The following is a 14,701-nucleotide window of genomic DNA, read 5'->3' on the forward strand; positions in this document are numbered from 1 at the left end:
CATCTTTGGAGTATAATAAAATAAAGGGTTCTTCATTCGCCTACTTCAAGCCAGTCATTCGCTTCATGATGAACTAATAAAATGCCTCAATTCTACTAAAAATATCGTATTATATATTACACTTCTAACATTTTGCAACAGTAGCTTTAACTTAAAGATGTTAGTAACATCTAAAAGAATGATGAGATATCCTCAATTCAAACACTCTGCATGAGGCATACTAGTTTACCTTTTTTTTTCTTTTCTTTTTGCCTCTTTTTTTGATACAACTACATTGCCTGCCACCCTGTGTGAATGTTTGAGCACTAGGAAGTTTCATTAGGAATATCAACTTCCAAATTACAGAAACAATCGAACAATCTAGACATTTCTAAGCCCTTCTTTCATTCCCAACCGACTCCTAGTATGTGAAAATAAATAAGAAATGTGATGAAGGATTACAGGGAAAGTCGGGGCAGGATGCATGACCTCTCTGAACCAGTTAGGCCACCATTCGAACCACTAAGCTTTAATTGATCACCTACAATCATAAATGGCTTGGCCTCCTCTTTCCTGAATCTGTCCTCATTTTCTTAACAGGCTTGGCCCACTGAACCTCTTTCAAACCTGGAGATAGACCACTGGCCGGGCTTCCATCAGGATGAACCATATGAGCATCCCTCTGGAAAGGAGTCCTGGTACTTCTATTTGTTATTGGAGACCTAGCAGGAGATGGACGATTTTGATTCGCCGGGGGCAGGGGCGGTCCCATCCACCTAGGGGTGACTGGGGAAGAGGGACCCACTCGCTGCTTATCCCTGTCATTCCTCCGCTTCTTGCAGATGACAAGATCTGCGGGGTGCGCTGGACCGAAGTCCTGCCGATCCTCCTGGAGAGCAGCAGAGGTATGACCCCGAGCCTTGGTAGGGCTGGAGCTTGGCCGGGTCTCCATCTGGGGAAGTCGTCTGCTTTGGCTCAAGGAGGGCTGCCTTGGAGATGGCGCAGCTCCTGTTGCTGCAGGGCTGAAGAATGTATGTGCATTTCGAGCTTCTCTAAAGTCTGTCTCTGGAAATGCAATCTTCATGATGTCAAAGAATAGGTCGTGAATCATTGCAGCTTCGCACTTCACCTGTTAGAACATTCCAACAATCATTATCGTGATTAAAATATGTCTAGTGCGAGGAAGAACATTGATATTTTGGGGGCATCAAAGATGTCCCATTGCAAGACTTTATTCAATGGTCAGCATAAGTGTTCATAAAACAGTAAAAAAACTAAAACGCAAGCTATTCCGCTTCATTAAACTCCACATTTCTTTCATAATTACGGATTATCTTTTCATAGAAGGGATTTATAGTATTTTGTGTATTGCAATTGGCTTATTTGGAGATTAACTATGGAATAACAATGTGTTATGACTCATAGATGCAGCTTAGAAAAGTGTCTCAATAGCCCGATTAAATAGCAAGATATATATGATCATGAATAAGATAGATCTTTTTAGCCACATCATCGCAAGGTTGCTTCCTACATGATGATCTAAATTTTTGTAAATATGGAAATCTTCTTTTGCCTACATTTTACATACACAAACCACTAAACTTTTTTTCAAAGCTCTTTTCCAAGAATCTTAGGATTTTTAGTTTGTTCAACCTTTATAAGTTACTTTGTTTGAAACTCTACTTTGAAGGTAGTCGTGTTTTGGGGTTGTTTTCTTGTTTATTTGTCCTCGTTCCTTCCCAGCAAATCAGAACATCCTTACGGTGCGGATTTGTTATTCCTGAGGGTTCTCGCTTTCGTTTTAAATTTATTCATCATTCGTTTTTTAAAAGCAGTTATGCTTTGGTCTTTGGTTATCACTGAGTTTGGTTTAATATAATCCTTTTTTTTTAAGAAATTTCAAATTTAAAGCCTGGAGGTAATCAATTCCAGAAGATTTTGATTTTTAAACCGACCCAAAACTGATTAGATTACAATTCAAATAAACTCAACTCAAAACCTAAGTCAAGCTGGAGCTAGGTCCCTGTAATTGATTTCCAGTTGGGGTGGAGCTCAACTCACTTGAACTCAACTTAATATCACCACCTAGTTGAGCACTGTAAGTGCTTATTCCAATTGAATTAAATTCAAAGAAACTAAAGTAGTTTATTTAATTGTTCATAACAATTTATTTTGACAGTTTTCATTTAAGGATTGTTGGCCGCCTACAAAAAGAGTATAAAGTATTTCAAATACAGCGATTTTGAGAATATTGGCGTTTAGTTTGACGTAAAACAAATACAATGTAAAATTTTGATGAATTTAGAATACAAACTCTAGTTCATTTTTGGTGTATTTTAAATTCCTCGGATTTGAGCGAGTTCCAAATACACCGAAAATTCATTGCAATTGCTGCAAGCTGACCGCCTGACCGCCCTATCGCCGCCTAACAACACCGCCGGCTGCCTCCGCCCAACATCAGCCACACCACCACCAATGTCGGTCACTGACCAATACCCTTTTTATACTTTATATTGCATTCATTTAACCTCAAATCAAATAAAAATAATAATATCATATATTTCTTTTATACTCATCCAAACAACTCCAAAGTAGTCTTCCTTTTTCAGGCAACCAAACAGATCCCTTAGTGGCATGACCTTCCATGGTACTCTCTTGATACAATCTCCTTGATGCATTTTAGAAAAAATACACTTCGGTCAGATGATTATATGTGTTTTTATATGGACACAGTTTCCAACTTGAAACCCTCTTCAACTGGTTCCAACATTTGGCAATGGTCCCAATTCATGGAGGCTGCCTGTTCGCAAGGTACCCCATGGAACTACTCCAACCCAATTCAAGTCTAAAATAAAAATGGTGGCTACCATTGCCAGTCTCCCATTCACTCTCAGTTGGTCCACTTCTAAACAAGAAAAAAAATAGGTAAAAATTACCTCATTTTTCACAAGATTTTGGTTCTTCCAAGGTTTAAAAAAGCTAGCAGAAAAGTAGATGAAAATAACCAGATTGCTTGGACTTCTAAAATCCAGAACACAAGTGAATGATTTAAATTAAGGACCACGTGCAATTTTATGAAAAATAATGAGGCAAAACAACAAAACAATATTTTGCAAGTTGGTGAAAATGTTTTAGATCACATCTCAAAGCGCATGAAGAAAAACATGTGAATGAGAAAAGCATACCTCGTGAGAGTAATTGCAATACTGAACAACATTTTTCAACATCAACTGTACATCTGCTATGAAGTCCGCCACACCATTATACTCCAAATTGTCCACTCGTTGTTCAATTCTTTGTAGGTCTAGGAGAACACTACTCTTTCCCACAAGATTCTTAAAACCATAATTTTCCTTCCTCCTCAAAAAATCACATAGGACGGGGAAAACTTGACTGCCATCTTTGTCTACTTTCCTATGAAGCTTGCTGATCACATTTTTGCACTGCATTGGAAAACTGTCATTCAGCAACACAACATTGATCACAAAAGATATGAAAATTTTATCCATCAAGTTATAGACGGAATGCAGCACATTAATATTTACCACTGCCAGTCTTGATGTCTGAGGCTCAGACAAGAAAAGATGGAATTAACTAAATTTCCCATTGACTAACAAAATCAAATAAGGAAATATAATGCTTTTTGTAAGTATAACAAAATTCCAAAAGAGATAACTCCAATTTACCAGATCAATTGTTCATCTTTCATGAAATGAGGGCGATATATAATACTGGTTTACATGAGCAGCAGTTCTTACTATCAAAACAAAATACGCAAGGATTCATCCACAAAGATGGCATTCCATTGAAGCAAAAAAATTCAAGGTAGCAGGACAAAAATATCACTATGCTGGCAGCAACTAGGGTGCACATTCTATTTAGAGTACTTCCGTTGTTACTTGAAAGCTCAAGAATAATCATAGATGATACTTAATAAATGCAAACAATAGGTTCAAGTAATTCATACTGCAGAAGGTTGGTGACTCAAATGTGCAAACCTAAAACACTTTGCTTCAGCAGTTCCAGCTATTACACCAACTTGCAAGTTATGTCGATTATCGCATCAACCAAGGAAAAGGTTGTAGACATTTTTCACTAAGTGCATGGACATTCACCAGATGCACTTCAGTATCACGCAGATTTGTATGTTTTGGAGTGATTAAGAAGGAAAAAGCCCAAAATAGTCACTCAATTATTCGTATGCGGTCAATTTAATCCCAGAATATCAAATTTCTTTAATTTAGTCTCTCAACTATAAAAAAATGATCACAGCCCCTTGGGGACTTAATTGGGATCAATCTTGCATCCCGCTACAATTTTGGACCAATTTTATAAAGTCAAACTAAATAGTAGAAATGTGATACTTTGATACTACAATGACACCATAAAAATAATCAAGAGTACTATTTTAGATTTCTTCTCAATAAAAAAAAAGATGAATATTAAACCAATATCACATGCGTGGTAGAAATCGAGCAAAAAATATAGCCACATGATGCACAACTAAAGTCCATGGTTTCCATGTTGTGATAGCCAACACCTAGTATGCAAGAAAAGGACAGGCATGGTTCTAATACTTGGTATGCCAGAGCCACAAACAGCCATGCCAACATTGTCCATCTACAACAAATCCTTCCCTCAATTGTGCTACCATAGAGATGCAATGCGAAAAGAAACAATATCTCATAATAATATAAACTAATTCATTATACTTGAATCTCATCCAGAAGAATTGAGCGCCATAAGCATTGTTATTCTCTAAATAACAATGGCATAGCATCGAATGAACAGGAGAATTAAATATAGAAGTCTTTAATGAAACATATAAATTACCTATATCATTGGTGAATGTGATAATATTTTAGTTAAACTAGCTACATATAATTAAATCAACAACAATTATGTAGAACATGGGTAACATAAAACTTTTATTAATAGTGAAGACATCGATAAGGTGCACCTCAAGAGAGATGAGTGTTGGGAGCAATGAGGATTAGGTAAGAAAGATATGTGCAAAGAAAACAGATATGTTAATAAAAGATTTTAAAAGATACGATCATATCAAAATCCTAACGTGCTAGTAAATTTGGTTTAAGGTAACAATAATGTTTCTTGCTGCACTAGAAGGTAAACTAACTCATTAGCATTCAACATAGTTCTAATTTTTAAAAATAACTGAAGAATGATGACAATGCCATTTACTTTTGCTTTTGTTGAAACTAATTTTGAATATGGCTTCTATTGCTTCCCAGTTTCATCCATAGGAAAATCAGGCGATCACCAGAGTCTAAATCATAATGGTGATTAAATGATGCTTAAAACTTAGTCTAACTTCATAACAATACCGCAACCTTGCCCAAAAAAGAAAAATCTTAAATGCAAAATAAAAAAATAAAAAAAAACATGTGAATATTTCAACAACATCAGAGCTCCCCTTTGCAATGTTATCTGACCTTGCACAATTTTAATGGAAGAATTATTCTTGGGTTAAGCGATTTCAGTTTTATCTATTCCATTCCATGAAACGGTTTCCTAGTGGTGCTTGTTTCAATTAATGCTAGTGTTTCTAGTTGATCATCTAGAATAAAATAATGCAAAATGGACATTTTAAAGAGAATATCCTATTATATATCGACAACTCTAAGGATACCAGAACTTTTTCAACACTTCTGATGCATGCCATGTATTACCTTTGGATGTACATTAATATCACACTATCTTCTATCAAACCTTTTCAATCGTCATAGACACTGCTTTGACACTTAATACATATCGACATGCCATAAACACTAGTTAGACACCTACTGCATACTTCACTAGCACTTACTAGACAGACCTCAGCGTTGACATTGTAATTTCATGATTATTATAATCATAGAATCCTGCGCAAGTTTTTAATTATTCGGTTCCTCAGTCTATTATTTCTAAAAAGTTCAAACTTTAAACATGTTTTATTGACAAGTTTAAATTTCATTTTTTGATATCCAAAATATGATAAAAAAACAATCACGTTGTTTTAAGCATCACCCTCCCTACATCTCTCTCAACTTGTTTTATTGACGAGTTTCAACACATTATCTAAATGCTAATTGTTGATATCCATACTAAAAAACTAGTCTCATTGTTTTATGCATTCAAGTCCTGCTAATTAAAAAAATAAAAGCTTCATAGTGTAGAGCTAATGGAGGACTGTTATAATTTTTCATCCCTAATTTTGTGCATCCCTCACTCCCTCTTTACCTCAATTTTGCATTGTTTAAATTTTAGTTATTAATATTCAGAAATGAAAAAAATATATCCTTGTTGTTTTGACATTCAAGTCCTGTAATTTCAAAAGAAAAAAAATGCTTCGTAGGGTGGAACAAGAATAGCAAGAATATTATAATTAGGCATCATTAATTTTGTGACTGCCCTTATTCAGCTTCTTTGCTTCTTTGCATGAGGCAACTTATCACAAACAAAGATATCCACTATTTAAAAATAAAAAAAAAATGGTTAAGTTACTTCAACTGATTATTTGTTGCGTCTAGACTGGAATTTGGGTCAAAGTGTTCACAAAGTCTTGATGCAGTTAGATGGAAGCAACAAAATAACGAACTCATCATTTTGATGTACCTATGTATTCAAAAATACTAGTTCAATAAAATACTCAGAAGTACCAAATAGAGCAAAAGGAAAGAGAGTTACCTTCCTCTGAGTACTATCTGGCATTTTCGAAACAATGAAGTTTTGACTGGCAATGCTAACAGCCCTCCCATTCCAACTACTACCCCGGGAATGTTCGGTGGCATCCTCAGCGGGTACAGAAGGACCAGGACCATAAGCTGATTTACCAGAATTTTCTTTCGTAACTGATATAGCTTTTCTTGATGGCAAATTCCGTCTCTTCTTATGTGAAGCAGAGCTCATATCCATCCTATCTTCAGTGAACACATCAAGGTCTTGATCAGTCCTCAATTGTAAATCATAATCATGATTCATCTGCAAGAGCATTTGTGATCCATGCTCTGAAAAACTCCTATGATTGTTGGATTTCTCTACAAGTCTTTCAACATGATTTCTTGGGCGAATCCGAATACTGCGTCTGCGTTTAAATTTTGGTTGGAGAACCTGTTCTTCTTCACCCTCTTCACGGTCATGAGCCCAACTTCCCGATTGTTGCAGATCCATCTGAGAATCCCCTGATACTGCAATTTCTCCTTCTTCCAGCTCATCTGGCTAGAATGTTAGAAAGGCAATTACATGTTTTGGAACTGATTATAAGACGACAAATTAAAATGTAAACCGCATGATTAGGCAAGAAGCAATCTCTACATACCGTGCTTTTTGAAGGAGGGCATTTCCTAGATTCTAAAGCAGAAAGTGATCCAAACTTTTGAGATGAAAAAGGGGTAACAGGCTGCATCAGCTTTTTACTTCCAGAAGAAGAGCCGGTTGACCCTGCTTCTTCAGTCATATTAACGCTTCTGTTACCCTCCATTATCTGAGAGGAGTTGTAAATACCATCCTCACAAATTAATCCTTCTTCATCTGATTGTTCCTTGTTACTTGGAGGTGCATCAATTGCACCATTAAACTCTTCTTCTTCAAGTTCCCCAATTTCTCCCTCTCCATCTGCCTCTCCGTCATCTAACAAATCCTCTGAGCTAGCATCAAAGTCATCACCATCTTCATCATCAAATTCCGCATAAATGGAAAGACTTTTGGCATTTGATGAACTTCTAAGACGGCCCCTTCTCTCAGTTTTATTCAGGGATGAGCCAAAGAATATCTCAGTGTGATCCATATGAATATTGCTTTCCAGCATGTTTTTGGACGGCTTCTTAGATAAACTAGCATTGACGGCATTTAACTCCTTAGTGCCTGCACAAAGCCACTTCGGAACTTGACTATATTTTACCATATCCCCTGTCCAATCAAATTCCTCATCCATTTGATCAAAAAGCTCAACTTCTTCTTCAGAGCGTGCAATCATACGATTTACCTCTTGAAGGGAGGGAACATCATGCACAGTTTCTTGGTATCTTTCTTCATCATGTAACAATGTCTCTAAAGTCATTCTACGTTCTTCATGTGTTGTTCTCTGATCAAAACGACCAGCATTTATGACCTCATCTGCCATATCAATCTTATATTGTTGAATGTTGTTACGAATAAGACTCTCAATTGATCCAATATATCTATCTTCACCAGCTAGTTCATCATCTAAATCTCCCCCACCTCCAATCCTTATCTCATCTTCTCGCTGAAAGCTCGTTATTTTGTCAACAACTGCTTCCATATATATAACTTTTACCTCTCTCTTCTGCCCGATACGATGAGCCCTAGCAACTGCCTGCTCCTCATTTTGTGGGTTTGGATCTGGATCATATATCACAACTGTATCTGCACTTTGGAGATTTAGACCCCTCCCAGCAGCACGTATACTGAGCAAAAAAATGAAACAGTCAGAGTTAGGACTGTTGAAGTCCACAATTGCAGCCTCCCGATCTTCTAGGCTTGTTGTACCATCAATCCTCCTATAAATGAGATTGCGCCACTGCAAGTATTCCTCTATTATATCAAGTAGCTTTGTCATAGTGCTAAAAAGAAGGACACGATGACCTGACCTGTGAAGTTTTAAGAGAATCCTATCCAGAATCCAAAGTTTTCCACAAGACCTCACAAGGAAGTCCTTGGAATAGTCATTGTAATACGGATAGTTAAGAAGAGGATGATTACAAACTTTGCGCAGTTCCATGCATTTATTTTTAAGACTTTTATACATCTTGATCTGGTACATTGGGTTCCTCTGAACTCTGAGCAACTCTTCCTCAGGGTTGACTCTAATAGTACCAGTAGACTTAATCCAATCATATATGGCACTTTGCATGGCTGACATTCGGCATCTCAACACAATGGACACCTGCAAGCATGTCAAGAAATTATTTTAGCCTAATCTATACTACAATTAAAAGGGATTTCACTCGAATATCTCAAACCTTTATTTTGAAAAGATATTGCATCCCTTCATTAAAAATAATAACCATAAAAGAGGTTAACCTTTATTCACTTATCAAGGTAATCCAAACCGATCTAAGAGGTTATTGGTTTATATCTTGTTATCTTAAACTCCTGCGTATACTTCATTCATATTTCTTTGATTTACTACAAAAAAATCAAACCTCTTCATTTGAAATTATAAACTCAACATATAAATATTTTTAATTTTAAATAATACAAATAAATCTAAGTATCATTTAATTAATATTTTATTTTAACTCCTAAATAATTTAAAATTTATCCATTTTTTATTTCATTTGCATATTTTCATCTGAGATTGACCTATTGATTTATATTTTGGCATTATTTTTTCCCAAATGTTTTTACAAAAAGCACATAAAAATCTTCCAAACAAGATAAATATTGTGTTTATATATATATATAGTAATTTTGCATTTAAATATTTCTGATGCTACAAGATAATTTAAAAAGACAATATATTAAAAAATGAAACATATTTGAATAATTTATAATTTAATAAAATATTTACTATTTGACTTTGGACCATTTTTAAATATTTTGAAAAGCATATGATGAATGTTAAGGCATTCACGTGCATTGTTTCTGTTTATGATAAATTAGATGACTTGCAAAGTAAAAGAAAATTGCATACCTTGCTTGGAAGAGAGCCTTCTACATCTTCAACACGCCGTCTCAGCATAAAGGGTTCCAGAATTTGATGCAGTCGGTGGATGATAATCACCTTTTTCTCTGTTTCAAGCCAATCATCTTCCTCAGTGTTTTGTGAAGGACCATCCCTCTGAAAGGGCTTAGAAAACCAGTCATGAAATGCTTTGCGGTTATCGAACACTTCTGGGAGAAGTAAATTAAGGAGGGACCACAATTCCTTCAAATCATTCTGCAGAAAGAAAATAATCATTTACTTATATCCACAACACAATCAAACAAAACATCAAATAGCAAGCACCGTATCTAAATCATTGAACACCATCCAATTTTTGTATCATAATCAACCTTGATAGCAAGAACTAATTCATAAGAATGTATTGGCATTACACTAAAATATAAAATCTGGCCTGTCAAACAAACCAACAACCATCCCCAACACCCCCTTGTTCCTGGCCACCAAACACAAAACAATGTTTGAACGTGCGATAACACCAAATCATAAAGAAGCAAGAAAGGACAAGCAAGCTAAGATCATTAATTTAAATTGTAACAGGCATGGGCAATTTGGAACCAACATGCATCGAAGCAGTGCTAAGACACACCTGAAGAGGAGTTCCAGTAAGAAGCAAACGTCTCTGGCAACGATACCTATCAAGGTCACGGGCAAGAACAGATTCTCTATCCTTCATGCGTTGGGCTTCATCAATGATGATGTAATTCCAATTAATTTTAGACAGCTTTGCACGATCATACATGATAAACTCATAAGTTGTAACAAGCACGTTAAACTTCACAGACAAAACTTCCTGTGCAGAAAAAAAATACAAATTGATCAGCATGATTGTCCATCATGAACTTAAAAAAAAAAAAACTCATACTATCTGGAATATTACTTGAATCACTAGCTAACTGTTGCAAAGCAGTAAGTTGAAATGTCATTTAAAAAAAAATCATATTATCTGGAATATTACTTGAATCACTAGCTAACTGTTGCAAAGCAGTAAGTTGAAATGTCATTTTAAAACTTGTTTCCAAATACTCTGCGCATATCATGCATGCATGCATTTTCAGTATGCTGCTCTCTAAATTATAGCAACATTTAAATCCTAAAGCTAAGCATCCAAATTACAAGAGCCAATACAATCATGAAAATACAAAATGTTCCAAATTTCTGGATAAAATTCCTATTATGGAAATCATATAAATGGCAAGGATTTTTTCGGTGAAGTTCTCACCCATATCTGAATTTCTCACATTGATAGATATTTACACCAAAAAAATGCCAAATGTCAATGGAAGAGTTTTTGGGTTTTTCTAAAGAATTTCTCATAAGAATTCTATCACAATTTTCCAAGAATACACAGTTGGCTACCACTACTTTTCTGGAAGACTGGCATTGAAACAATGGAAGTCCAAAGTTCGAAGCAATAAGACCTAGCAGATTAATTTCAGAAAAATTTATTTGAAGTATTTCTTTCCAAAATATTTGTTAAATTTAAATTTGAATGTTGAAGAAAAGTGCTTTGTCCCCCACATCAAACACCAATTTCTAGTTTAGCATATAGATAATATATATTCATGCATTGACATTAATTTGGTATCTTGTAACTCCATGAGAAGAAAATGCTGTTTATCCTACAATTTTTTTCATCATCGACCATGTTATAATAATGATAACCACGATTGAAAGTGAAAAAATCATCTTACATGTAAAACAAACCACTAGAAAAATCAAGTTCCTGAAAAATAACATAAGCAACCACCTTAAACTCAATAGTTTTTAAATACTAGCGTGCTATCAATTCAATCAAACAAATTATCCTAAGTTATGGAATTATCTTCCAAGGTATTTAAGGTTGCCTTGCATCAACTGAGCCCCAAATGTGTTAAAGAGGCAATAGCATCTCAAAAAGTATGTTGTTATTGCCTCTCAAAAAGTATGTTGACCTGATATTTCCTACATGCAGCCATCTCCTCATTCACCTCCTACAACTGTACTATTTTTTTCTGAGTTGCCACCTCCAATACCACCCACCTTGCCAAAAGTAAGCCACAAACTGAACCCTGACAGCCCTTCTCCCAAGTACACCTTGACATCATTAGCAAGAACAGCATCAAACTCTCAACAAGCGAAAGTCGCCATAAAAAGCTGGAGAAATGAGGCAAGTGGCCCAAGGCATGGTATCCCACTTCCATGGGCATGCTTGAGTTACAACTTAGTGGTAGCAGGCGCAATAAAGATCTTGAGCATATTGAGTAAGAGAAGGGAGTTTGAAGCACCACAGGTCCACCTCAATCCGTTGCGAGTATATGTTGATAGTATTATTATCTAATAGTCTTTATTTGTAATTAACTAATTCTTGGTGGTTTAAATGTCATGCGTAATAGGACTATATTTTTATCTATTTTCTTGAAGGTAGTTTTGTTCTTTTAATATGGAATAATTCTACGAATAAACCTAATCTTGTAATTCATTCATATTTGAACATGGAATAAGAAAATTTTTTTAGATTCCCCTTTAGGATTATTTTTGCCTTCATGTTATTAGTCTGGACTATGGGTTGTGATGAACTTTCCTGATTTCTCTTAGCTTATGCCCCATATGGATCTAGATGGATCATCTAAGGTAGAACGTCCAGAGCCTTGAGCTGCTTGTGTACCTCTAACATCTTTCTTGTATTGAGCCTGCTCATATGTGCTACCGTAGAATGAACTATATTCTACTTGCACCAATCTTTGTACTCTGTTCACTAGCTCAATGACCTGACCAGTGGCCAACTACATGGAGCTAACATTTTCTCTATGCCTGCCATTGAGTTGTTCTAGAATGTTGAAACTGCATACGTAGTAGTCTTCCTGATGAACATATTCAGGGTAAAAGGTATTATTTTTCAAAGAAATTTTAAGGAAAAAGTTAAGACATATTTTGTATTGCAACTATGTGAGTATATGTACTGCCAATCACTCTCTAGGAAATCTTGAAAAAATAGTTTTTGGTAGCAATGTTTGAGGCGGTAATAAATAAATTGATTCTCATTACCTAAACCATCATAGGTAAGTCCCCAACTCCTGATTACCTCTTGCTTTTGGTGGAATCACTGGAAGAAGAAATGCAAGTATGTTGTTCAACAGCTCGATGTATGCCCGATATTGAAATGTCCAGTCCATGTCGACCTGTCCTCAGCCATCTATCCATCTGTATCTTCTTCGTATAGGTTCCAGGCGGTGAATCGAACACCTCCAAATTGCCTCATCACTCGATCAAGGAGGTTCCACTCCACACTTTTCCAGTTAATGATTGCTACACGTGCCGTCCATACCTTCCTAAACACACGACACTACTTTGGTAGGGTGGCCAATATTACATCCGTGTATGAAGTCATGGTCATCAAAAACATAAGAAAGTGTTCATTAATTTAATTTTTAAAAATAATTTTGAAGTTAAAATATGTAATCTTTAATAAACTTGGCTAAGTTGCAAAACATCTAGGTCATCCCTATACATCATCATGTTGCCCATAGGGATCTCACGTATTCGGTCCTCACCCCACTTGCAAAATTAAAGCATACGAGGAAATCATTGCAATAATAATTAATGAGTATGAAGAATTTGTATTAGTTGAGCTAACATACCTATAGGATTATACTTGCCTTCTTCCTCTCTATCCCCATGCCTCTTGAGGCATTTTTCATCTAATTTTCTAACATTTCTTCACTTCCACCTTGGCTCTCCCTTGAAGCAGGATTTTCTCCTTTCCGACAAATTCTATAACCCTACTCTATCAATTTACAACAAAGACAAACAATTCACCAAAGCAATCCAAACCCAATCACCATTTATCAAAGCATTAGGCCACAATTATCTCACCCATTACTTCAACTATGTTGATTACATCAGGTCAAGGCCATTCTTCCTTCATCCATTCAAGTTCTTCAAGGAGAAAAGCCATCCGAAGAGCTCTTGGATGTTGACTTCAAAGCTACTGTCAATCTTCAATATCTTCGTTGTGTATCTTCTCCTTCAATTGATCTTCCCCTCTATCAATTCCAGCTTTGGCAACAAAACCTCCCTCAAACTCCAAGGCCCAAAGCATCCTCTCATATGCCGATATTCTCATCATCTTCTCGTGCAACCTATCTCAATGCTCAGAAGGCCCTTCAACCCCATCCACCTCTAAGACTTTGTCGCAATCATCATCTCCTCCATCAATCCCAAGCCCACATTCTCCAATGCCTCCATAGACCATGTCAATGCCCATTACACCTCCAAAGGTTTATCTATTTGCAAGATTTTCCCCCCTCTCTGACACCCACATAGTGGAAGTTTCCAATTACAATGAATAAATCGGTTGCATTGTGCTTTTCTCCAACAACTCATATGTATGCATGCAACTTCACTGCAATATGAGTAGCCAGTGTCTACCTTTCTAACACAACTACAATGTATGTCTTCCATAATCCCATAAATTTGTTTCCTCCTCGACACTTTCCAACACAACTACAATGTATGTCTTCCATAATCCCCTAAATTTGTTCCCTCCTCGCATCACTTGCTTGCCAACTTTATGCTTATATGACACTCGCTACTCTTTTCGGTCGACCATCCACATCATGCAAATCCCACTCAACCCTTCAACAATTGGCCAAGCCTGCAATGCACTTACACATCTCTAACCCACCACAATGTCCCGTGCAACTTCACATTTTAGCATAATCTGCATTTTGTTCTTAATCCTCGTCAATATACTAGATTACATCATTAATTGATCAAATCAAAGACTCATTTCAAACCTTTGTTCAAACCATCGATTAGTTCTCCCCATTCTACGATGTTGCAAACTTGAAACCTCCATGTATCACGCTTCAATCCCCACATAGCACAATAATTCTCCATCCCACGACACCCACTACAAACCACTAAGAGTGATCCTTCGTAATCCACCAAATGAATCAGTCCAGTTGAATCAATCTAGTAATATCCATGAAACCTTCACGTTTCCAAAAATGTTTTTTCTACAGTCTTGATAAATTTTCAAATATTTATTAGAAG

At 36.1% G+C, this 14,701-nt stretch overlaps 1 protein-coding gene across 2 annotated transcripts in view; it reads right to left on the reverse strand.

Annotated features, from left to right (window-relative positions):
- Window positions 1-230: 230 nt before the first annotated feature.
- Window positions 231-14,701, reverse strand: part of LOC110099939 (ATP-dependent helicase BRM) — a 26,589-nt gene continuing 12,118 nt past the window's right edge. For both annotated transcript variants that reach the window (XM_020827277.2, XM_020827276.2), the window contains exons 9-14: window positions 10,254-10,457; window positions 9,635-9,880; window positions 7,298-8,884; window positions 6,667-7,197; window positions 3,165-3,422; window positions 231-1,108 (exon numbers count right to left, since the gene is read on the reverse strand). In XM_020827277.2, coding sequence (XP_020682936.1) covers window positions 527-1,108; window positions 3,165-3,422; window positions 6,667-7,197; window positions 7,298-8,884; window positions 9,635-9,880; window positions 10,254-10,457 — 3,408 coding nt within the window. In that variant the 3' untranslated portion in view covers window positions 231-526. The remainder of the gene's footprint in view (window positions 1,109-3,164; window positions 3,423-6,666; window positions 7,198-7,297; window positions 8,885-9,634; window positions 9,881-10,253; window positions 10,458-14,701) is intronic.

The sequence above is a fragment of the Dendrobium catenatum genome, unplaced genomic scaffold, assembly GCF_001605985.2.
Source record: "Dendrobium catenatum unplaced genomic scaffold, ASM160598v2 fragScaff_scaffold_334, whole genome shotgun sequence".
In the NCBI taxonomy this organism is placed as follows: domain Eukaryota; kingdom Viridiplantae; phylum Streptophyta; class Magnoliopsida; order Asparagales; family Orchidaceae; genus Dendrobium; species Dendrobium catenatum.